At 44.5% G+C, this 25,232-nt stretch overlaps 1 protein-coding gene across 2 annotated transcripts in view; it reads right to left on the bottom strand.

The window, feature by feature from the left end:
* Positions 1 to 5,927: 5,927 nt before the first annotated feature.
* The window catches only part of LOC141098562 (cytochrome P450 2C23-like), a 77,391-nt gene continuing 58,086 nt past the window's right edge, over positions 5,928 to 25,232 (bottom strand). For both annotated transcript variants that reach the window (XM_073586462.1, XM_073586461.1), the window contains 6 exons: positions 24,832 to 24,992; positions 24,032 to 24,208; positions 19,603 to 19,744; positions 18,404 to 18,585; positions 16,470 to 16,611; positions 5,928 to 6,305 (listed from right to left, as the gene is read on the bottom strand). In XM_073586462.1, the coding sequence (XP_073442563.1) occupies positions 6,127 to 6,305; positions 16,470 to 16,611; positions 18,404 to 18,585; positions 19,603 to 19,744; positions 24,032 to 24,208; positions 24,832 to 24,992 (983 nt within the window). In that variant the 3' untranslated portion in view covers positions 5,928 to 6,126. The remainder of the gene's footprint in view (positions 6,306 to 16,469; positions 16,612 to 18,403; positions 18,586 to 19,602; positions 19,745 to 24,031; positions 24,209 to 24,831; positions 24,993 to 25,232) is intronic.

Genomic DNA, 25,232 nt, shown 5'->3' on the forward strand with positions numbered 1-25,232 from the left:
CATAGCCCTTTCAAAACTCAGCCACATACCTTGCTTGGCTCACACCTTGAACCTGGTGGTGCAGTGCTTCCTCAAAAATTATCCGGAGTTAACAGCCCTGCTCCAGAAGGTGCGAAGACTGTGCGCGCACATCCGCCGGTCGCCTGTACACTCCGTTCGTATGCAGAAGCTGCAGCGATTGCTCCACCTTCCCAACCACCGCCTCATTATCGACATTGCAACAAGGTGGAACTCCACCCTGCACATGGTGGAGCGGCTGTGCGAGCAGAGGCAGGCCATAATGCATTTGTGGGAGGATACACGGCCAGGCACTTTGAGAGCAGACATGGAGTTGACAGGCGTGCAGTGGTCGAAGCTGAAAGACCTTTGTAAAGTCCTTCAGTGTTTTGAGGAATGCACACGGCTGGTAAGCGCAGACGACGCCATCCTAAGCATGAGCATCCCACTTATGCGTCTGCTCATGCAAACTTTGACGCACCTTAAGGAGCAGGCGTCTGCAGCCAATGTTGATGAGGAGGAAGAGGAGGAGGGAATCCTTGATGACATTCAGCCATTGTCTGCTCAGGGACCTCTCCTGGACGAGGTGGAGGAAGAAGAGGAGGAGGAGGATGATGGGGATGATTACTTAGGGGAGGAGGATGCATCTCGTGGGGCAAGTGAAAATGTTGGCGTGGCAAGGTCTGGTACAGGGTTTGTGCGTGACTGGAGGGATGTGGATTTGCCAGAAAGTGCTCCTCCAGCCAGCACTCGCAGTGCATCATTGACACCGGGAACATTGGCCCACATGTCAGATTATGCCTTGCGGATCCTAAAAAGGGACCCCCGCATTGCCAAAATGATGAACGATGACGACTACTGGTTGGCCAGCATCCTGGATCCACGCTATAAAGGCAAATTACAAAACATCATGCCACAGGAGAACCTTGACCTAATATTGGCTAATAAACAAGCAACTCTGGTAAATCGGTTGCTTGAGGCATTCCCAGCACACAGCAGCGGTGATGGTTCTCACACGAGCCGTACGGGCCGGGGGCAGCTTGGCAGAGGTGTTCGTGGTGCACACAGCAGAAGTGGCGTTGGAGACAGGGGTTTCATGACAATGTTGTGGACTGATTTTTCAAATACCGCTCACACAACTGGTAATACTGAATCGATGGAAAGTGACAGGAGACAGCAGTTGTCAACTATGGTTACAAACTACTTTTCCTCCCATATCGATGTTCTCCCACACAGGTCATTCCCCTTTGACTATTGGGCCGCTAAACTGGACACCTGGCCTGAATTGGCACAATATGCCTTACAGGAGCTCGCTTGCCCAGCTGCAAGTGTGCTATCGGAAAGAGTCTTCAGTGCAGCTGGATCAATCCTGACAGAAAAAAGGACCCGTCTGTCAACCCAAAATGTGGATGATCTAACCTTCATTAAAATGAACCACGCATGGGTTTCCAAGGATTTTGTCCCACCTTCCCCTGATGACACATAGGGTGACAGAAAAATGGCTTGCTTCACCTATTTCGCCTTTTGCATCAGTTGAATGTCCAACATCAACATATGCCACTTTCTAAAACTCCCTAACTGTGCTGCCTCCCCCCCCATGGCCGGGGTCACCACCTAGCGCACGACACCGTGCGAGTGCCGTTGCCCTGGACAGGTGGGTAGGCCGACTCTTGGGCGCGGGCACTGGCACAGGGTCCCTCATAGTGCAATCAAGTGTCTCTGACGGTGGTGGTGCACACCCGCCGTCAGACACACCACTGTACTATGAGGGGCCCAGTGCCAGTACCGACGCCCACGAGTGGGCCCCCCTTGCTTGGCCAGGGCCCCAGCATTTGCAATCTTTACCTCTCCCTGCTCCTCCGCTGTGTAATCTGGGCCGTCAAATCCATACTGTGCCTGACACCGTCTGAGCCTGCCTCCTGAGACATATATTTTGAATGTGTGCGCTATCCATACATGTTATCCAGGGATACGGTACCCTTTCTAACCTTTGTGCAATGACGTGCAATCCATACTGGGCCTAACACCGTCTGAGCCTGCCTCATGCTGTATAGACATATATTTTGAATGTGTACGCTATCCATACATGTTATCCGGGGATACGGTACCCTTTCTAACCTTTGTGCAATGACGTGCAATCCATACTGGGCCTAACACCGTCTGAGCCTGCCTCATGCTGTATAGACATATATTTTGAATGTGTACTCTATCCATACATGTTATCCGGGGATACGGTACCCCTTCTAACCTTTGTGCAATGACGTGCAATCCATACTGGGCCTAACACCGTCTGAGCCTGCCTCATGCTGTATAGACATATATTTTGAATGTGTACGCTATCCATACATGTTATCCGGGGATACGGTACCCCTTCTAACCTTTGTGCAATGACGTGCAATCCATACTGGGCCTAACACCGTCTGAGCCTGCCTCATGCTGTATAGACATATATTTTGAATGTGTACGCTATCCATACATGTTATCCGGGGATACGGTACCCTTTCTAACCTTTGTGCAATGACGTGCAATCCATACTGGGCCTAACACCGTCTGAGCCTGCCTCATGCTGTATAGACATATATTTTGAATGTGTACGCTATCCATACATGTTATCCGGGGATACGGTACCCCTTCTAACCTTTGTGCAATGACGTGCAATCCATACTGGGCCTAACACCGTCTGAGCCTGCCTCATGCTGTATAGACATATATTTTGAATGTGTACGCTATCCATACATGTTATCCGGGGATACGGTACCCCTTCTAACCTTTGTGCAATGACGTGCAATCCATACTGGGCCTAACACCGTCTGAGCCTGCCTTATGCTGTATAGACATATATTTTGAATGTGTACGCTATCCATACATGTTATCCGGGGATACGGTACCCCTTCTAACCTTTGTGCAATGACGTGCAATCCATACTGGGCCTAACACCGTCTGAGCCTGCCTCATGCTGTATAGACATATATTTTGAATGTGTACGCTATCCATACATGTTATCCGGGGATACGGTACCCCTTCTAACCTTTGTGCAATGACGTGCAATCCATACTGGGCCTAACACCGTCTGAGCCTGCCTCATGCTGTATAGACATATATTTTGAATGTGTACGCTATCCATACATGTTATCCGGGGATACGGTACCCCTTCTAACCTTTGTGCAATGACGTGCAATCCATACTGGGCCTAACACCATCTGAGCCTGCCTCATGCTGTATAGACATATATTTTGAATGTGTATGCTATCCATACATGTTATCCGGGGATACGGTACCCCTTCTAACCTTTGTGCAATGACGTGCAATCCATACTGGGCCTAACACCGTCTGAGCCTGCCTCATGCTGTATAGACATATATTTTGAATGTGTACGCTATCCATACATGTTATCCAGGGATACGGTACCCTTTCTAACCTTTGTGCAATCACGTGCAATCCATACTGGGCCTAACACCGTCTGAGCCTGCCTCATGCTGTATAGACATATATTTTGAATGTGTACGCTATCAATACATGTTATCCGGGGATAAGGTACCCCTTCTAACCTTTGTGCAATGACGTGCAATCCATACTGGGCCTAACACCGTCTGAGCCTGCCTCATGCTGTATAGACATATATTTTGAATGTGTACGCTATCCATACATGTTATCCGGGGATACGGTACCCCTTCTAACCTTTGTGCAATGACGTGTAATCCATACTGGGCCTAACACCATCTGAGCCTGCCTCATGCTGTATAGACATATATTTTGAATGTGTACGCTATCCATACATGTTATCCGGGGATACGGTACCCTTTCTAACCTTTGTGCAATGACGTGCAATCCATACTGGGCCTAACACCGTCTGAGCCTGCCTCATGCTGTATAGACATATATTTTGAATGTGTACGCTATCCATACATGTTATCCGGGGATACGGTACCCCTTCTAACCTTTGTGCAATGATGTGCAATCCATACTGGGCCTAACACCGTCTGAGCCTGCCTCATGCTGTATAGACATATATTTTGAATGTGTACGCTATCCATACATGTTATCCAGGGATACGGTACCCTTTCTAACCTTTGTGCAATCACGTGCAATCCATACTGGGCGTGAGAACGGCTGGCGAGCTGTTAAGCAAGCTACAGCACCTGTCCAGACAAGTACAGGGATTCCCTAGCGAGGAGACTTATTTGATTGTTTTCTATGTTGGGACAGCAATTTTTGGGGAGCACTATACTCTGGAGAATGATAGATGGGGCCCACCATACACTGGAACATTCCAAAGGTGGACATCAGACACTGGAGCAGCATTTACAGGGCCCATTATACACTAGAGCATTAGAAATGGGGCCCATTATGTTTGGAGCATTATTTGGGCCCATAAGACAGTGGAGCTTCATCCATGGGGACCAACATATACTGTAGCATTATGTGGAGCTCATCATATACTGTTTCAAACATTATATGGGACCAATGATTTTGTATGGAGAAATAGATGGGCCTCGTCATGAGATGTAAAAAGTGAGGTATTTTTCATTGTACTATACCGCTATTTCTCCGCCGTATCGGAGCATGATGAGTTGTGGTATGTGTTAAAGGGGCGCTCTTTCGCCCAGGGCACATGAAAACCTGCAGCCAGCCCTCCCCCCCCACAAATTTAGCCAAATAACCCCCATTTTTCAGTGCGTAACTTGTATTATGAAGTTAATTAAGGTTGACAAGCTTAAGTAAGAAGAATTGATGCTTTTGGCATTCAAATGGGCACTGTAGGTGTGTTTCCTGTCCTCCTCTCACTGCCGACTTTTATTCCCCATTGACTTACATTGGGTTTCGTGTTTCGGGACGACCCCGACATTTCCCTATAATCGGACGATCTTGCTCGACCCGACTTTTGGAAAAGTCGGGTTTCACGAAACGAAACGCGACCCTAAAAAACCAAAAGTCGCTCAACTCTAGTCATTACCTCTCCCTATAAAACCTGGTCAGACCCTCTCTGTCTTGTCAGTGAAGCCTCTCCTTCCTTGCTCTTTGGAGACACTGTGCTGAATAGGAGTTGGTTGTTGCTATAGGAGATTCATCTTCCTGTACTGAATGCTTAAATTAAGTGTTTGGAGTGGAGATGTTGTGGAGGTTTTCTGTGGTTTTCTGTAGTACATGTGTGTTTATCTCCTGGTCCCCATCCCTGTTTAGTTTGCTCCTCCCTATCCTAAGCCTTCTCCCTATTGTTTATTAGTTCTTTTGTATGATAGATTATGATTTTCTGTTATCCCTGCTTTGTTTTTTGTGTCTTGTTTACATTACATTTCTGTCTCAGGCTCATTGGGTTGGGGGAAGGGACAGACCAGAGATTATCAGGATCATGGTAAGGTCAGTCGAAAACTTGGGCCTCTCTACCATCAAGAGCACTCTGGGACAGGAATCTTTAGGGCTCCAGTTCTAGGGACAGTTTGAGGCTCTCCTACCTAAGACGGTCATAGCATAACAGTCAGAATACAGCAAGATAAAACATGTGAATAAATGAAGTTAATCACCATAAAAGAGGAAGATGCATTTGTGAGATCATTAGTTGTTTCTGGTATCATCCAACATCATTGCATGCAAATATTTACATTTTTAAAGCTCTTATTATATGTGTAGTCATCCTAGATGTTATACCTTGACATGACTTAAGCTTTTTTTATGGTTCTCAAGAATATTGGGTGAAAATTGGGAAATTGATTCATTTTCTATGTGAATCAGAACTTTCTAATTACACCACAGTGGGGTTGGATAACACTGTCATATGCTTCAAACATAAGAAATTCCACCGAACTGTAGATCTATTTTTTCCTGAAAACTTTAAGCTTGGAACCAATGCAACGCAGTACTGGGATGTTTTCCTCATAGCCTGCTGGATGGCTTTCCTCAATCTCCACAAAAAAAAAAAATAGATCCCAAACTAAAACAAGTAGTATAAAGTTTATTTTTATTCTTATTAATTCATTTATCATCTTATTATTTGATTTAAAAATATTATGATACTAAAAGGTATCCAACAAAATTTCCTGATAGATTACAAAATTGTTGAAACATTTATAATTATTTTCTTATTTTATGATGTGAAGTATCCTTCACATTATGATTGAAGGTGATCATAGTCTATCTGCGAGGCACGGCACACATTTTATAAGGTTGTGGTGCATTTGTAAACCCCAAGGCAGGAGTTAGGTCCAGTTTTGCTCCAGGTGGTGGATGGAATGTGAAATTTTGCAGCAATGATGTAAAGAAGAGAAATATCTCCATTTTAGCCAAGGTCTCCCCAGCACAGCTTCTTTTCCCTGTAAAGCAGTCCAAAATAATAAATGCGTGAAGATGTTATTAGTCCAAAGATTGTCTTTTTTTCTGATTTTTTCCTAATTTCTCCTTCAAAGTTGGTTCCATGGAAATATTAACCACTTAATAAGTGGGTCAATTTCGCCCTTGAGGGCATGCTTATTTATTTTCAATGTAGCTATATGAGATTTTGTTTTCTTAAAGAGAATCTGTCACCAAGTTTGGCCGATATACAGTACAGACCAAAAGTTTGGACACACCTCATTCAAAGAGTTTTCTTTATTTTCATGACTATGAAAATTGTAGATTCACTCTGAAGGCATCAAAACTATGAAATAACACTTGTGGAATTATATAGTTAGCAATAAAGTGAAAATATGTCTTATATTCTAGGTTCTTCAAAGTAGCCACCTTTTGCTTTGATTACTGCTTTGCACACTCTTGGCATTCTCTTGATGAGCTTCAAGAGGTAGTCACCAGAAATGGTCTTGCAACAGTCTTGAAGGTGTTCCCAGAGATGCTTAGCACTTGTTGGCCCTTTTGCCTTCTCTCTGCGGTCCAGCTCACCCCAATCCATCTCGATTGGTTTCAGGTCTGGTGACTGTGGAGGCCTGGTCATCTGGCATAGCACCCCATCACTCTCCTTCTTGGTCAAATAGCCCTTACACAGCCTGGTGGTGTGTTTGGGGTCATTGTCCTGTTGAAAAATAAATGATGGTCCAACTAAACGCAAACCGGATAGCATGCCGGTGCAAGATGCTGTGGTAGCCATGCTGGTTCAGTATGCCTTCAATTTTGAATAAATCCCCAACAGTGTCACCAGTAAAGCACCCCCACACCATCACACCTCCTCCTCCATGCTTCACGGTGGGAACCAGATATGTAGAGTCCATCCGTTCACCTTTTCTGCGTCTCACAAACACACTGTCGTTGGAACCAAAGATCTCAAATTTGGACTCATCAGACCAAAGCACAGATTTCCACTGGTCTAATGTCCATTCCTTGTGTTCTTTAGCCCAAACAAGTCTCTTCTGCTTGTTGCCTGTCCTTAGCAGTGGTTTCCTAGCAGCTATTTTACCATGAAGGCCTGCTGCACAAAGTCTCCTCTTAACAGTTGTTGTAGAGATTTGTCTGCTGCTAGAACTCTGTGTGGCATTGACCTGGTCTCTAATCTGACCTGCTGTTAACCTGCGATTTCTGAGGCTGGTGACTCGGATGAACTTATCCTCCGCAGCAGAGGTGACTCTTGGTCTTCCTTTCCTGGGGTGGTCCTCATGTGAGCCAGTTTCTTTGTAGCGCTTGATGGTTTTTGCCACTGCACTTGGGGACACTTTCAAAGATTTCCCAATTTTTCGGACTGACTGACCATCATTTCTTAAAGTAATGATGGCCACTCTTTTTTTTACTTAGCTGCTTTTTTCTTGCCGTAATACAAATTCTAACAGTCTATTCAGTAGGACTATCAGCTGTGTATCCACCAGACTTCTGCACAACACAACTGATGGTCCCAACCCCATTTATAAGGCAAGAAATCCCACTTATTAAACCTGACAGGGCACACCTGTGAAGTGAAAACCATTTCCTGTGACTACCTTTTGAAGCTCATCAAGAGAATGCCAAGAGTGTGCAAAGCAGTAATCAATGCAAAAGGTGGCTACTTTGAAGAACTTAGAATATAAGACATACAGTATTTTCAGTTGTCTCACACTTTTTTGTTAATTATATAATTCCACATGTGATAATTCATAGTTTTGATGCCTTCAGAGTGAATCTACAACAATAGTCATGAAAATAAAGAAAACTCTTTGAATGAGAAGGTGTGTCCAAACTTTTGGTCTGTATTGTACGTTAAGGTCAACACTAGTGTTGAGCATTCCGATACTGCAAATATCGGGTATCGGACGATATTCGCTGTATCGGAATTCCGATACCGAGTACCGATATTTTTACAATATCGAATACTGGAATCGGAAGTTCCCATAATGCAATGAGCCAGTATTCTGGCTGTGATTGGCTGCTGAAATGATGAAATCATGATGCGCGGTCTGTGCGCATCATGATGCGCAGTCTGTGCGGGCCTGCCAGGGGTCTGTGCGGGCTGCCGGGGGTCTGTACGGGCCTGCCGAGGGTCTGTGTGGGCTACCGGGGGTCTGTGTGGGCTACCGGGGGTCTGTGTGGGCCTGCCTGGGGTCTGTGCGGGCCTGCTGGGGGTCTGTGTGGGCTGCTGGGGGTCTGTGCGGGCCTGCCGGGGGTCTGTGTGGGCCTGCCGGGGGTCTGTGTGGGCCTGCCGGGGGTCTGTGTGGGCCTGCCGGGGGTCTGTGCGGGCTGCCGGGGGTCTGTGCGGGCCTGCCGGGGGTCTGTGCGGGCTGCCTGGGGTCTGTGCGGGCCTGCCGGGGGTTGTGTGTGTGTGCAGGCATCGTCCAATGGGACTAAAAGTCCCATCGGGCTATGCCTGCTACAATAACAGTGATTGACACATTACCCAATGATGGGACAGTAGTAGTCCCATCATCCGGATAATGTGTTGAATGTAAAAAAAAACAAAAAAAACATACATACTACATACTACATATATACTACATACATACAACATTCATTAAACATACCGTACATACTGTGGTGTAGTTACCACTATGTCAGCTAGGGGGCGCTGTGTGGGTGTCCCAGGACGGGTGTACAGGCACATTCAGTGTGGTAACAGGAGCAGGGTCCTAAATGACCATTATGGGTCTCAAGGTGGGTGGCCTTGGGATGCAGGCTCCAGGGTGTATTGATCAGCAGAGGTACTGCTGATTTTTCTGTTACACTGTGTCAGGGAAGCCTGTGTGTGTCTATACAACCTTTAGTGATGTCATAGCCATGTGATCACCTGTGGGTGTGGTTACAGGGCTATGTAATTGAGGTGTTTGGAACATGTGAGAGTGTGAGAGTGAGTCTGTCTGAGTGTGGACAGACTTCCATGTGTCCAGGTGGGACACTACAGAGAGTGGTCTGTGTTCCAAGGAAGGAGAAGCCTTCCTGTGTCTGCGGCTGCAGAAAGAGCGCTGCTCTGGACATTGCCCTGGCCTATGTATATTAGTTGTATATGGGGAGGACTACACCTCCCAGCATGTGCTGAGACTCTCGGTCCGAGTCTGAAGCCACGGACGTTTATGTTCTTTTGTGCCTAAGCTAGAGGCTATTTTGGTGATACGCTGATTTATGGTTTATGGAGCAAATAAACCTCATGAACTTTGGGAAGAACCTGCCTCATGATTGTCTCCTGCTGCACCTGAGCGAGTCACATCCCTACAATTGGTGACAGACTGCGGGCAGCGATTCCCATAAGCACGTGTGGCAGTGCTGGCGATTCTGAGCCAGGAGAGCAGACGGTCTGACAACCGTGAGTAATACTGACCGAGGTCAGAGAAAGTGACTGTGTTAATATTTGTGGGATACCTCTGAGGAGAAGAGGCGTCCAGGAACCTGTGTTGCCGACACAGGTAACAGACAGGAGTCTGTGTTGCACTGACCAGGGTCAGTGAGAGACTGTGTTCCTGGAGGGGTCAGTGAGCAAGGTCCTGGAGGGTCAGTGTTGGGAGGTTCTGGGAGAGGAATCGGATCCCTGGAACACGTGATATGACCTTGGACCTGGTGAGGCGTGTGTTGGGCAGTCTCAGGCGGAGACGGATGTCCTGAAGAGCACCCGCTGAGCCCCTGGACCTGGTGAGGCTGGTGTGTTGGGAGACCCTGGGAGGAGGGTCGGCTCCCTGAATAGCACCCGGTGTGCGCCTGTGTGTTGGACGGTCTCAGGCGGAGACGGTACGTCCTGAGTGGCACACGAACAGGACACGTTAGAGACTGTGCATGTGTTTTTTTTTTTTTCCTTTTCCTCGTTTTCTCTGCAAAAACTTGAAAGTGCTTGCTGTGGCTCAGTGGGGTCATGAAGGTCTCGCAGCACAGGGCCCTGGTGTTTTTCCTGGGAGCATTGGTAGCAGACGCTGTCTGTCTACACCATCCTGCTGCAGCTTTATTGCATATGACTAAGCGGATACAGTAGTTGTGGCTTTACACAACTATTAAGGGTGAGTACCCTGTATTATTGCTGCATAACCCATTATACCTGCACTGGTAAGGCCCTATGGGCGCACTTTTGTGGCTTTTTTATCTTTGAGGGTGACAAGCGGCTTCCAGTAACCCGGCGGGGTTACGAAGGTGACAAGCGGCTTCCGGTGGATCGGCGGGTCCACGAAGATGGCGCAGCAGGAGCTGCAGTGACACCAGCCGCTGTGTGGAGCAGAAGCTGTGGTGGTGCCAGCAAAGACTTGTGTGGTATCGTTAAAAGACAAACTGTACGGTGTGAACTGTGGCCTAAGAGGTTCTGCAGGACGGACATGGGGAAATCCCAAAAGGGAGTGGTGACCCAAAAGGGGGCGGTGACCCAAAAGGGGGCAGTGACCCAAAAGGGAGTGGTAACCCAAAAAGGGGTGGAGTCCCAAAAGGGGGCGGTGACCCAAATTGGAGTGGTAACCCAAAAAGGAGTGGAGTCCCAAAAGGGGGCGGTGACCCAAATTGGAGTGGTAACCCAAAAAGGGGTGGAGTTCCAAAAGGGGGCGGTGACCAAAATTGGGGTGGCAACCCAAAGCGGGGTGGTGGTCCAGAAAGGGGCCAAGTGTGAAGAAGTGACAACACTGGGTGACTCAGCAGATATGTCTGGAGTACCGCAGTGTATGTGCAAGTCTTTTTCAGAATGTGGAATATCCTTTCCGGGTAGTAATGACGGGCCACAGATGTGTACAGTGATGCTGCACCGGGAAGGAGCCTTTGGTCGGCTGGACTCAGAGAGTCAGGTGACTCTGACAGGAATTCCTCTCGTTTTCTCTCTGACCGAGAAAAACGTCAGGGTTCGCTGTAAACACGGGGTCACGGTAAACTACGCAGTAGACACAGTAGTGTTTGAGGGGACCAAAGGTGGTGAGTGCCAAGGTAGAGGAATACCACGGGACTTAGTCTATGCCTGGGAGAGGGGCCGGGACTTTCTTTTGTTTGATGACGTTTGGTCTGACGATGGAGATGCTTCGACTGTGGGACAAGCAGACACTGAGACAGTGACGGCTCCTGACATGGACAGGTCAGAGGTAGAACTGACCAGAGGAAGAAGTACATCTGCCCAACTGATGGACCTGACGTCTCGTGATAAGACAGATGGTGGGCTGGGAAGTGACAACTGGACTAGACACATTGGTGCTGGACGGTAACTGGAGGGATCACTTGACTGGGGTGACTGACCCAGTGGTACCCTTTAACGATATAATTAAAGAGGTAGTGGTGCGACACGTGATGGACAAAAGAGAGCAGGATCGTGAGATACAGCTGATAAAGGAGACTGTAACAGAACATGTCGAACGGGAAAGAGTCCTAAGGCAAGCAGCTGAGCACAGAGTGGATGAGCTGGAGAAGGAAGTCTCTGAGCTAAGAGGTCACCTGTCAGCGTGTAAAACCATGAACAAGACCCTGTTGGAAGATATGGAGGTGATCAGAGAGGCCCAAGAGAAGCATCAACAGGAGATTCTCAGGAGAGAGGATCAGCGTCGCTACCTGGCAGAGGAGCGAGATAAAGTTCTGCAAGAACTCAGTGGAGTAGTAAAAGGTCTTCTACAGGAGAAGAAGTGGATGGGCGAAGACGTACAGCGGCCTTGCCCGACTGATAGCAAGGCAGAACTGCCAAAGCCCATCTTGGAAAAGGGTCCTGAAGACTGTAAATCTCAGGAAGATGGTGAGCCAAGAGCTGCACAAGACAGTCACCCGGTCTTGGCAGATACCTTGAGGGAAGTGTCCGTGGGGAACCCAGAGCCATCTGTCCAGGATGAGAGCAAGTCCATGACCTTCAAGTGTGTGATGGAGGTACCCGAAGACGTGCGAGAAGCGTGTGCCAGCGAAGGTGTGCATGAGACCTTTAAAAAGGCAGTAAAGGCCTATAGTGTGAGCTGGGCACCAGAAACAGACCAGTTGGTGATACTGGCAGAAACGGAAGACACAGAGAGAAGGTGGCTGTCCTGAAGGAGATGCACCTACAATGTCTCCGCACGAAACAGATGCTCGTGAAGCGTAATTGGAAAGCCGCTCGACGTCTGGAGCTTGCAAGGGAAGCACAAAGTCGGCTGGGCTTTGTGGAAGACATAATTCCGGTGCCCAGAAATCTGGTGGGGAAAGTCGTTGGCAGACTTGGAAAGGTGATGCAGGAGATGGTGAATCGATCCTGTGTGAAGAGAGTGAGGATCCCTCCTGCTGGTGAAATCCAAGTCGTTATTGAAGATGACATGGTTCCTGTCATTGTGGTTGGTTCGGTGGAAAGCATTGGGAAGCTTCGCATGCTCCTGGAATATCGGGTAGCGTACCTGAAGGAGATTGAGCAGCTAAGACAGGATCGACTGCAGATGAATGAGCAGATAGAGAACGTCAGGTGGCGTCCCCCTCCAACCCAAGGTGTAAGGACCCGAAGGGATCCTCCAAGGAATGAAAGGACAGGTAGTCGAAGGCAAGAACGTCGAGAGTCCGCAAGTGGCCATTCTAATCTTAGTAACATAGGCACGAGACTCGGTGGTGGGCATAGCGACAGAGGGTCAGACTCAGACCAGCCAGTTGGCCCAGCTGGACGTGGGACTCATGACCGTGCGAACTTGGAGAGCCAGCCAGTGAGAGAAAGGTCACGTGATGAAGCACACTGCAGACAGGTGGAGACTAAAGAGTGTCTGGTCACACTGACGGACGTTGATGGGAAGGCCAAAGCCCAAGGCCGAGATACTGACCGCTGGGGGCAGGGGAGGCCTAACGTAAATATGCAGTATGACTACCAAAACAGACGGAGATGGTCCTCCCAACTGGTAGGGCAAGGTGACATGGGTGCCAGGTCTCAAGATCCCTGGGTGATGTCATGTGTTCAACCCCACAAGTTTGAACAGAGGGGGGAGGTATGTGGTGTAGTTACCACTATGTCAGCTAGGGGGCGCTGTGTGGGTGTCCCAGGACGGGTTTACAGGCACATTCAGTGTGGTAACAGGAGCAGGGTCCTAAATGACCATTATGGGTCTCAAGGTGGGTGGCCTTGGGATGCAGGCTCCAGGGTGTATTGATCAGCAGAGGTACTGCTGATTTTTCTGTTACACTGTGTCAGGGAAGCCTGTGTGTGTCTATACAACCTTTAGTGATGTCATAGCCATGTGATCACCTGTGGGTGTGGTTACAGGGCTATGTAATTGAGGTGTTTGGCACATGTGAGAGTGTGAGAGTGAGTCTGTCTGAGTGTGGACAGACTTCCATGTGTCCAGGTGGGACACTACAGAGAGTGGTCTGTGTTCCAAGGAAGGAGAAGCCTTCCTGTGTCTGCGGCTGCAGATAGAGCGCTGCTCTGGACATTGCCCTGGCCTATGTATATTAGTTGTATATGGGGAGGACTACACCTCCCAGCATGTGCTGAGACTCTCGGTCCAAGTCTGAAGCCACGGACGTTTATGTTCTTTTGTGCCTAAGCTAGAGGCTATTTTGGTGATATGCTGAGTTATGGTTTATGGAGCAAATAAACCTCATGAACTTTGGGAAGAACCTGCCTCATGATTGTCTCCCACTGCACCTGAGCGAGTCACATCCCTACAATACATACAGTACATACTACATACTACATACATACTACATACATGAAACATTCATTAAACATACATACATACATACTTCATATATACTACATTCATACAACATACATACATACTACATACATACTACATATATACTACACTCATACAGCATACATACATACTACATATATACTACATTCATACAACATACATACATACTACATACATACTACATATATACTACATTCATACAACATACATGCTACATACATACTACATACAATACATTTATACATTCATACAATACATACATATAGACATACAGTACATATAACAGAGTACATACTCACCATCACTTGTCACTTTGATCCCCGAAGCCAGTGTCATCTCACTGTAAAAAAATATTAAAATAACCAACAACTGATATACTCCCTGATCCGCAGAAATCCACGAGTGTCCCACAACGATCTCCTGCAGTGCATCACTGAGAGGTTACTATCGTTCACTGGTCTCACTTTATGGCAAAAGCTGCATGGGAACTTTCTCACACAACAATGCCAAAAGTGAGACTACGGACTATTTTTTTACAGCAGCGGAGGAATACAGTGCGGAAGGATACCTACCTCCGTCATTGTATTCCTGGGGCCCCTAGAGAGCGGTGGCATCAGCTGATGCTGCTGTTCTCCACGGGAGATCGTCGTGGGACACTCGTGAATTTCTGAGGATCAGGGAGTATATCGGTTGTTTGTTATTTTAATATTTTTTACAGATGACACTGGCTTCGGGGATCAAAGTGACAAGTGATGGTGAGTATGTACTCTATGTTATATGTACTGTATGTCTATATGTATGTATTGTATGAATGTATTGTATGTAGTATGTATGTAGTATGTATGTTGTATGTCTGTAGCATGTTTTATGCATGTTGCATGTATGTAGTATGTATGTAGTATGTACTATGTATGTATGTATGTTGTATGAATGTAGTATATATGTAGTATGCATGTTGTATGTCTGTAGCATGTTTTATGTATGTTGTATGTATGTACTATGTATGTATGTATGTTGTATGAATGTAGTATATATGTAGTATGTATGTAGTATGTAGTATGTATGTATGTTGTATGAATGTAGTATATATGTAGTATGTATGTAGTTTGTATGTATGCACTGTATGTTGTATGAATATAGTATATATGTAGTATGTATGTAGTATGTATGTATGTTGTATGAATGTAGTATATATGAAGTATGTATGCAGTATGTATGTATGTTGTATGAATGTAGTATATATGTAGTATGTACGTTGTATGAATGTAGTATATATGTAGTATGTTTGTTTTTTTGTTTTTTTACATTCAACACATTAGCCAGATGATGGGACTACTACTGTCCCATCATTGGCTAATGTGTCAATCACTGTCATTGTAGCAGGCATCGCCCGATGGGACTTGTAGTCCCATCGGACGATGCCTGCACACACACACAACCCCCGGCAGCCTTCACAGACCCCTGGCAGGCCCGCACAGACCCCCGGCAGGCCCACACAGACCCCCAGCAGCCTGCACAGACCCCCGGCAGCCCGCACAGACCTTCGTCAGGCCCGCACAGACCCCGCCCGCACACACAGACACGCACAGTGTCCGTCCACGCACCGCCCACACTCTTCCCCCTCCCGAACTGGATGTGCAAGTAAAGAAAGGGGTTTTTTTAATTCCGATATTTCTGTCCCATTAACTTGCATGGGTTTCCGGTATCGGAATCAGCGATACCCGATACTTTTTGGGTATCGGTCTGATCCAATCCGATTCGATATTTCCCAATATCGGAAAGTATCGCTCAACACTAGTCAACACCTTTCAGGGCTAATAAACAGCATTCCAAAATGCTGTATATCTGCCCGCAACCCAACCTGTAAGAGTAGAAAAATAACTTTTATTATACTCACCTTCCAGGCGGTCTGATCCGATGAGTGTTCCTGGTCCTGATCCGGCACCTCCCATCTTCATGCAATGCTGTCCTCCTTCTTTCATATTTATGACGCAACCTTGTATCATCCACAGAAGTCTCCTGGCATAGCACTCCTGCTCAGACATTGTTCTCTACCCTGTTGTGTACAGAGCAAAGTACTGCAGTGTGCGGGTGCTGGGCCTCTCAGACCATTTCAGGGTCTGTGCACTGCAGTACTTTGCTCTGTCCTCAACAGGGCAGAGAAGTACTCCTGCACATAAGTGCGGTGCTGAGTCCATACGAAGCAAGCAGGAGGGCGTCATCACATGAAGATGGATGGTGCCGGACCAGGACCAGCAACACCCCTCGGATCGGACCACCCCACAGGTGAGTATAGTAAAAGCTTTTTTCTACTCTTGCAGGTCGGGATAGGAGCAGATCTACAGCATTATAGAATGCTGTATATCAGCCCTGAAAAGTGGTGGCCGTAGCTTATATCAGGTGACGGGTTTGCTTTAAGGAATAATTATTGCGTTGTTAGTAATAATTATAGTAATTATACACTGAACTGATCCTTACAAAAAATAAGTTATTTATTTTAAATGTTACCTATTGAAAATGGTATGAAGGCCTCATTCTTCTTGAAATTTCCATTGGAGTCAAGAAAATGTTCTGGGTAAAACTCATCTGGTTTCTCAAAGTAAGCTTTATCTCTGAGAGCTGAATGCAAAAGAACAATCACACTTGCTCCCTGGAAGAAAGGGTTGTGTAAAATTTATGGTAAGGAATATAAATGCTGGGAAAAAAAAACGCAGTAGTAATACTACTTAAAAAAAATGATATCCAATTAATTTAGGCATTGTCATTTGAAGGGGATCCTTTAAATCGATCAATTCTAAAGATGAGCTAACTTATTTGAGTGTAATTTAATAATCCAAAAATTATACAAAAATTCATAGTCTCCAGAATACAGATTCGTATGTAAATCTGCCGGCTAGCTGCCCACAATTTCACTCATCCTTAGAGAGTCAGCAAAAGTTAAAAAATCCTTCAAGCTCACTTTTGCCGTTTTCACCGTTGCTCGGCATCCAGTATTCAGCGGATCCTCTCTCAACCATCATGTCGATCTCCGGCCTCTTCATTCATGAATGGGACTTCTGGCAGTAATCAGGTCTTGGAGGTTACTGTTCATCTTAAAATTGTGATGGACCATGAAGCCTCAACATGTGCCACTTCGGCAGGTTGCACAGTGACCTCAGAGGCCTGATTACACCTGAAAGTCATGGTTTTGAGTGGAAAGGCCGGAGAGGCAGACTTTTGTCAGATCTCATCACTAGTTAGCTCTAATCATCATTAGACTTTATAAAGGAGTATATTCTAACTTGAGGAGCTGGGAGAAAAGAAAATTTTTGGCCACCTCCTGTTTCTTGAGATGTGCTAGGGTGCCTATTTGTACTTTTACAGGGAAAAAAGAAGAGTGGTGTTTGTGCTGTTTAAAAGAATTGGAAGGTTTATCTTAAGAAAGAGGATTAGCGATTTAGCTTCTGTCCTTTCAGTGAAACATAATCTCATTGACAATGCACAACTTCTGGTGACCATTGTCCTTTTTTAGTCCTACGTTTACATAATGGTGTCCTAATGTTGCTCTCTACCATAGTTGTATCTTGTAAATATTTGACTTCCACTTAACCTTTCTGTTCCTTAGGGCCCGTCACACATAGCGACGCACCAGCGATCTCGACAACGATGTGACCTTGTCAGGATCGCTGGTGTGTTGCTACATGATCGCTGGTGAGCTGCCAAATAGGCAGCTTCACCAGCGATCAGCACCAGGGACACGCGGGTAACAAGCGATGCACATCGCTTAGTTACACACTGTGTACCTTAGTTACCAGCGCGCTGGTGCAGGGAGCTGGTAACAAAGGTACATATCGGGTTTCTAAGTGGCACGCGCCGCTAAGAAACTCGATGTGTACCTTAGTTACCAGTGCCAGCTTGCTGATCGCTGGTTTCCCACCTGTCACATGCAGCGATGTGTGCTGGCCAGCGGGAGACCAGCGATCAAAAAAATGTCCTGGCCATTCCAGGACAATCAGTGATACCCAGCAGGGGGGCCGGACGCTGGTAAGTGTCACACACAGCGATCTCGCTGGTGAGATCGCTGTTGCGTCACAAAATTTGTGACTCAGCAGCGATCTCTCCAGCGAGATCACTGTGTGTGACGGGGGCTTTAGCCTTCATAACTGATGGAACAATAATGTACCCTTTCACATTTGAAAATTTTCTTGATGGACTTCCACCTGTTTATCTTTATTTCCTTTACGACATATTACTTAATTCTTGTGCCTAGTTCTCGAAGTTAAGTTCTCATCCTCTAATCTACTGTATGTCCCCATTCAGTAATTGATCTGCTTTCTACCTATATAATCTTATTAGTCTTCTAACTGACAGATTTTGCTGCCTTGCTCACAGATTACCTTCTTCTCTCCCACCCTCCTTTTCTCTACTACCTTTTGAGCCCAGATAAGAAATGGTGACACTACCTTTGGAATAAAATAGCCATGAAAAGTGACATCTTGAGACGTAGAATGCAAACCAGACGGCGCGATATCCCCAAACCTAAGGATCTCATGAATGACGGCATCTGTATACGGCATTTGTTTCCTGTGCTCTGTCTGAGGTTGTGCCGACCCGATGACTCGTTCAATTTCATTTTGCACTTTTGCTGTCAAAACAGATATGTATGAATATTCCATGTCAAAACACTTACAAAATTAAGTAAAAATAATTTCTATGGGGTTGATTGATATATCCTAAAAATAGTTGCAACCTGCTAAGAATTAATCATCGATAAATTTTGCAATATCTAATAAAATTCAAACAATATTCTAGAAATTGTGGTAATGCAGAGCTTGCTTCTTATGCTAGGAATCATGGAATTTTCCAGTAGACAAAGCCATCTATGAGACTCCTTTACTTGAATGGGGTTGAGCTGCATCACCGAGAGCAGCCACATCTATAGAATGTCACTGTGTCTAGCATCGAGCAGACCATAATCTCCAGCGAGCACCACAGACTATTAGTTCTATCCAAGTCACTGAACTCTGAGTCCCCTACAACACAAACATTGATGTCCTTTTCTCAGGCTAGGCTATCAATTTTTAATCCCAGAAACACCTTTGATATTTTATTCTTAGCTAGCCAACCTAAGTTTACATTTGGGGTCTTTTCTGTGGATGCTACAATCTGGTACATTATCCATTTGTTAGTACACATAGTGAAGACAGAAGAACGGCACCAAGAATAGTCTACTCACTGGTGGAGGTATTAATGTCTGAGTTCCAGACACCTGGGTGATTTCCAAAATGGTTGATCTGGTGCTTGCACGAAACCACATTTTCACTGCATGTGTTCATGTACCTAGCCCGATGCTAACCTTTTCCAACTTATCCATTTGTTAGTGTTGACTGTATAGATTTTTATGGAAACTTTCTCCTATCACCATAGAAATCTTTAGCACCTGCTTAATTTCTAAAACTCTTGATCCGTGTGACACCACATAATTTGACCATGTTTTTCACTAGATGCTATTTGTTTAGCTGTCCCATGCTCTCTTCCACTGTGCTCAAGGACATGTCAAAAAATAAATAATACTGGCGAAGGATCTTCTGTGATCTATAATCTAAAATTGTATATTCAGTGTGTTTTTAATCTTTTGAAATCCTTTTAACTCATTTCTTACATTGAATTTCCGGATATTTCATCATCAGAAGGATCCCCCAACTCAATGTGGTTGATGTGGTCTCCATTCCAGCCCCAAACAAATCTGACACCAGAGTAGTTAAATTTTCATTGTGATAAAACTGTTTGGACTCTAGTTTTCCCTGAAAAAAAAATAAAGTAATATGAAATAATGAATGTTGTATTTTTATCTATCTTTTTTCTTGCCATTCTAGGACACAGACCCAATCTCTAGTTATTAAGCCAACTCTTTGACAAAGTATCACTGATTCTTAAACTATCCCACAACTTACATCAATGGGACAATAAGCCTCATTAGCACACGTCCACTATTCACAACTTCCATCATCACCTTTCTGAACTGACTGTTCACATAGCCATCACCAGAGTCCAAAGTTCATAGGTTTGGTAACCTGAGCCACCATTGCTGAACCTTTAAAATTTTTCTGGCCTATTCTCGGTGTCAAATCATGTTTGTAATATAACAGGAACTGTATTATCCTAACTTTATGTTCTTCATTCTGACTCAAGCACTAATTAGCTTCAGAGTTTACATACTGTTCCGATGAGGAGGCCAAGAAAACAGCAAGGAACCTGACCAGCAGTATGGCAAGGTAATGATCGACAACTCCTTTAAGCTTGTTCCAAGGGTATGGCACACTATTCTGAGTAAGTAAATTAAACCCAGATTATCAAAGGAAATCTTAAAAGAAGGAAGTCAACAGCCTGAACCTTATTTAAATGACTTTCTAGGTTTATGATTAAGGTAATTATGTCATCGAATAGGCCACCGTACATTCTCTGTTTGGAAAACAAAAGCTCCTCCATAGCGCTTTAAATTATGGAAATAGCACATTTCGACCCACAACCAATATGACTTAAACACAATTTAACTAGGCTAGCTACATATTTACACAGATTTAATTTGTAACTGGTAGTATGGTGTACAATCTTCAACAATGTGTATAGTCTTCTGCAAACCTATTGTAGCAATTTTCTCTGGTAGTGTCACTTTCCTAGCTGATTAATCTGCAACAATGTTATAGATCTTCTGCTTCTGATTGCTCTTTCTGCTCCGTACCTCATCACGTGACCGGCATCTGACCGCTGACGTCACGCTAGGTCCTGCAAGTCACACGCACGCTGCAGGTCCTTAACACGAGTTACCTTTACCCGTGCACCGATCATCATAGGAGCATCTGGAGTGTCTGTCACTGACCGGGACAGCACTCCAGAAGAAATTGTTCCCTCAAGCTGCATCAGTGAGTAACTTGAGAAGAATTTCTACCATTGTCTTAGCAAACGCTCTCTTGAGATTGATCTGACACTTCCTTTATCTGAACGGAGGTAATCTTCACCTATATCAATCTCCACTTATACTAACCTCTTACCCCTTATATCTACATTACCAAGTATGTTATATGTATGACACGTGTTGATATAATGTATGGGTCTAGCAGGACATAGACCATATACCGCTCTCTAACATTGCCCTTTTTTATAGGATAACCTACAGGGCAAATACATATAATTCTTTATAAAGAATGAAAATTGCAGACTGAAGCTTGTAGCAATATTAATAAAAGTTAACCACCAATAAATGTCAAAGATGTCCATAGACTTTAATGTTAACTTAACCTCTTCTGAGAAGGAAAGTCAATGAGTTTCTTCAATTGTATAGGGTCACAGCTCTGATATCATGTTCAATAATATTCGTGCAATGTTAGACGAGAGATTATTTTCCTATTGTGTTGTAAAAAAATCATTTTTCTCCTGGTTTCAGATAAGGTACTAGCGATTGTAACCTGATGGTTCTCTGGATCATGAATTGAATGAGTGCAGCGTGTTTCAACCAATGGTTAATATAATTTACATGACATAGTTCTATAAATTTGCTTTTGTCTTGCAGATGCATTTTGTAATACACATTTTACCAAGACCTCTGAAGGTCCAAGATCCTGTGCTCAGTTTATAGGCAGTAGTGATAAGCGAGTATACCCATTGCTCGGGTTTTACCGAACACGCTCGGGTGTCCTCCGAGTATTTTGGCATGCTCCGAGACTCCATTTCTGTTGATGCAGCTGCATGATTTGTGGCTGCTGGACAGCCTGAATACATTTGAGGATTCCCTAACGTGTATTCAGACTATTCAGCAGCTGCAAATCATGCAGCTGCGTCAACAGAAACTAAATCTCCAAGGATCCCAAAATACTCCGAGGACACTCGAGCATGATCGGGAAAACTCAAGCAATGGGTATGCTGACTTATCACTAATAGGCAGTGGCACCAGTGATGTCAATGGTGAAAACAAAATTAAGAGTTCAGTTTCCCAACTTGACTTACCCCTCTGAGAAGTCCTCCAAGCTTTAACCACATCCTAAGATGTAATTGCCTTTATCAACATGGAGCCTTGAACAGGTTGGGCTGGTTTTTTTTAGACTTAATTAGCAGTTTGTGCCAAGTTTGTAGGCTAATTTAACATTTCTATTACATGTAATCTGTTGTGCAAGATAAATAATTTTCAGACAATGGAATATCGGCTAAAAAACAACTTGATTTGAATTACCACTTCACCATTCCAGAGAGGAGTGGTATTTCCATACTGAGGACCTTTGGAAGGCTCATCGAGGGTGAGCTGGTTCATACAGTGGGGCAAAAAAGTATTTAGTCAGTCAGCAATAGTGCAAGTTCCACCACTTAAAAAGATGAGAGGCGTCTGTAATTTACATCATAGGTAGATCTCAACTATGGGAGACAAACTGAGAAAAAAAAATCCAGAAAATCACATTGTCTGTTTTTTTTTTCATTTTATTTGCATATTATGGTGGAAAATAAGTATTTGGTCAGAAACAAGCAATCAAGATTTCTGGCTCTCACAGACCTGTAACTTCTTCTTTAAGAGTCTCCTCTTTCCTCCACTCATTACCTGTAGTAATGGCACCTGTTTAAACTTGTTATCAGTATAAAAAGACACCTGTGCACACCCTCAAACAGTCTGACTCCAAACTCCACTATGGTGAAGACCAAAGAGCTGTCAAAGGACACCAGAAACAAAATTGTAGCCCTGCACCAGGCTGGGAAGACTGAATCTGCAATAGCCAACCAGCTTGGAGTGAAGAAATCAACTGTGGGAGCAATAATTAGAAAATGGAAGACATACAAGACCACTGATAATCTCCCTCGATCTGATGCGCCACGCAAAATCCCACCCCGTGGGGTCAGAATGATCACAAGAACGGTGAGCAAAAATCCCAGAACCACGCGGGGGGACCTAGTGAATGAACTGCAGAGAGCTGGGACCAATGTAACAAGGCCTACCATAAGTAACACACTACGCCACCATGGACTCAGATCCTGCAGTGCCAGACGTGTCCCACTGCTTAAGCCTGTACATGTCCGGGCCCGTCTGAAGTTTGCTAGAGAGCATTTGGATGATCCAGAGGAGTTTTGGGAGAATGTCCTATGGTCTGATGAAACCAAACTGGAACTGTTTGGTAGAAACACAACTTGTCGTGTTTGGAGGAAAAAGAATACTGAGTTGCATCCATCAAACACCATACCTACTGTAAAGCATGGTGGTGGAAACATCATGCTTTGGGGCTGTTTCTCTGCAAAGGGGCCAGGACGACTGATCCGGGTACATGAAAGAATGAATGGGGCCATGTATCGTGAGATTTTGAGTGCAAACCTCCTTCCATCAGCAACGGCATTGATGATGAAACGTGGCTGGGTCTTTCAACATGACAATGATCCAAAGCACACCGCCAGGGCAACGAAGGAGTGGCTTCGTAAGAAGCATTTCAAGGTCCTGGAGTGGCCTAGCCAGTCTCCAGATCTCAACCCTATAGAAAACCTTTGGAGGGAGTTGAAAGTCCGTGTTGCCAAGCGAAAAGGCAAAAACATCACTGCTCTAGAGGAGATCTGCATGGAGGAATGGGCCAACATACCAACAACAGTGTGTGGCAACCTTGTGAAGACTTACAGAAAACGTTTGACCTCTGTCATTGCCAACAAAGGATATATCACAAAGTATTGAGATGAAATTTTGTTTCTGACCAAATACTTATTTTCCACCATAATATGCAAATAAAATGAAAAAAAAACAGACAATGTGATTTTCTGGATTTTTTTTTCTCAGTTTGTCTCCCATAATTGAGGTCTACCTATGATGTAAATTACAGACGCCTCTCATCTTTTTAAGTGGTGGAACTTGCACTATTGCTGACTGACTAAATACTTTTTTGCCCCACTGTATATGTTTCGTAGAGTACTGTGTGCATGCTTTTTACTTGGTTATGATGTTTGCTTAATGAATTCACTATGGTGTGTCAGGTTTTTGGTAACATTTTCTACTTTTGCCTTCTTGTACATTTTTTTTTTCTTTTTTAAATAATATTACATTTTATTAACTGGAAAAATGTTCATTGTACCTCTTGTTGCTTGGCCAAGAAGGCATCGATGAGGTTCCTTTGGTCATTCACATCTAGCTCTTTCTTCTGTTTTGTAAATGTTTTTGTTATGAAGTTATTAAGTTCTTTAACGTTTTCGAAAATATTTTTGTGAGCTCCAGGTAGCCATTTCACAAGAGATGGAAAACTGTTGTACAGCTTCACCATACATGAAAAGAAAATATGAACATTAGGTAGCAAAACAAATAAATATAAGATAGACAAACAAAAGCAATTCTCCCACTCTCAATGTGTGGTGTCTTGGCTCTCTTGAGTGTGGTCATCTTTCTCATGCTATTAGGAAGCTGTTAGTTACTCAATGGCAGAATTCATTCACTTCTTCATATGAGCAACTCTTTTGATTTATTCAATCCAGAACAAGTTCTTAGGCACTTTGCTTCATATTCCTGGCACTCTCTACATCGGGTGAGCAATGGTTTCTCCACCTCAGACAGTGCACAGAGGCAACCTCATGTGTAACCTTTGATCAGCTTTCCAATTGGCAAATATGCCCAATCCTCACTTGACTTCACTTGCTCTTACGTAGCCTGTGGCTCCAATACACTCACATGCCCTCTGTAACTGACTCCGGATGACTGAAAACTGATTCTTAAATAACCTAACACGCTCATGGTTACATGCCAACATTGGCCACCACAAAAATTGCTCTTCCCAGTCTACCCTGAAAGCACACTAAGCACATTAACCTCTGAGAAATGTAAAATCAATTAGGCATTGTCCCTACTAATCAAAACATCATACATCCCTGAATAATCACTTACCATGACCCAGGGGCTGGTTAAAAGTTTTATATTCTGATTGACTAAACCCATAAGCCGCAGTATTGTTGGATCCTCATAATCAAATCTTTTACTCAAGAGTATGGACACAATTATATTAGTTACAGCAGCATAAATACCGGTGACATTATCAAAGGGCTTTCCTGAAATATAAGGGGATAAAATATAAATATTTTTATATTTTTTTGTTTTATTGATGTGATGATGTGTTGAATATTTGATTAATTTCTTTATTACATGATCTTGAATTTACACTTGAGATGTCACCTCAACCAGTAGAGATGCATTCTTCTGTATCGCTATATTTACAGTTACAGGCTATGTTATAACTACTTGATAGGTAATCCCATTTTGCAATATATGAAATAAGTAAAAAATGGATT

Source organism: Dendrobates tinctorius, unplaced genomic scaffold, assembly GCF_039654945.1.
Source record: "Dendrobates tinctorius isolate UK_male_01 unplaced genomic scaffold, ASM3965494v1 ptg000093l, whole genome shotgun sequence".
NCBI lineage: Eukaryota > Metazoa > Chordata > Amphibia > Anura > Dendrobatidae > Dendrobates > Dendrobates tinctorius.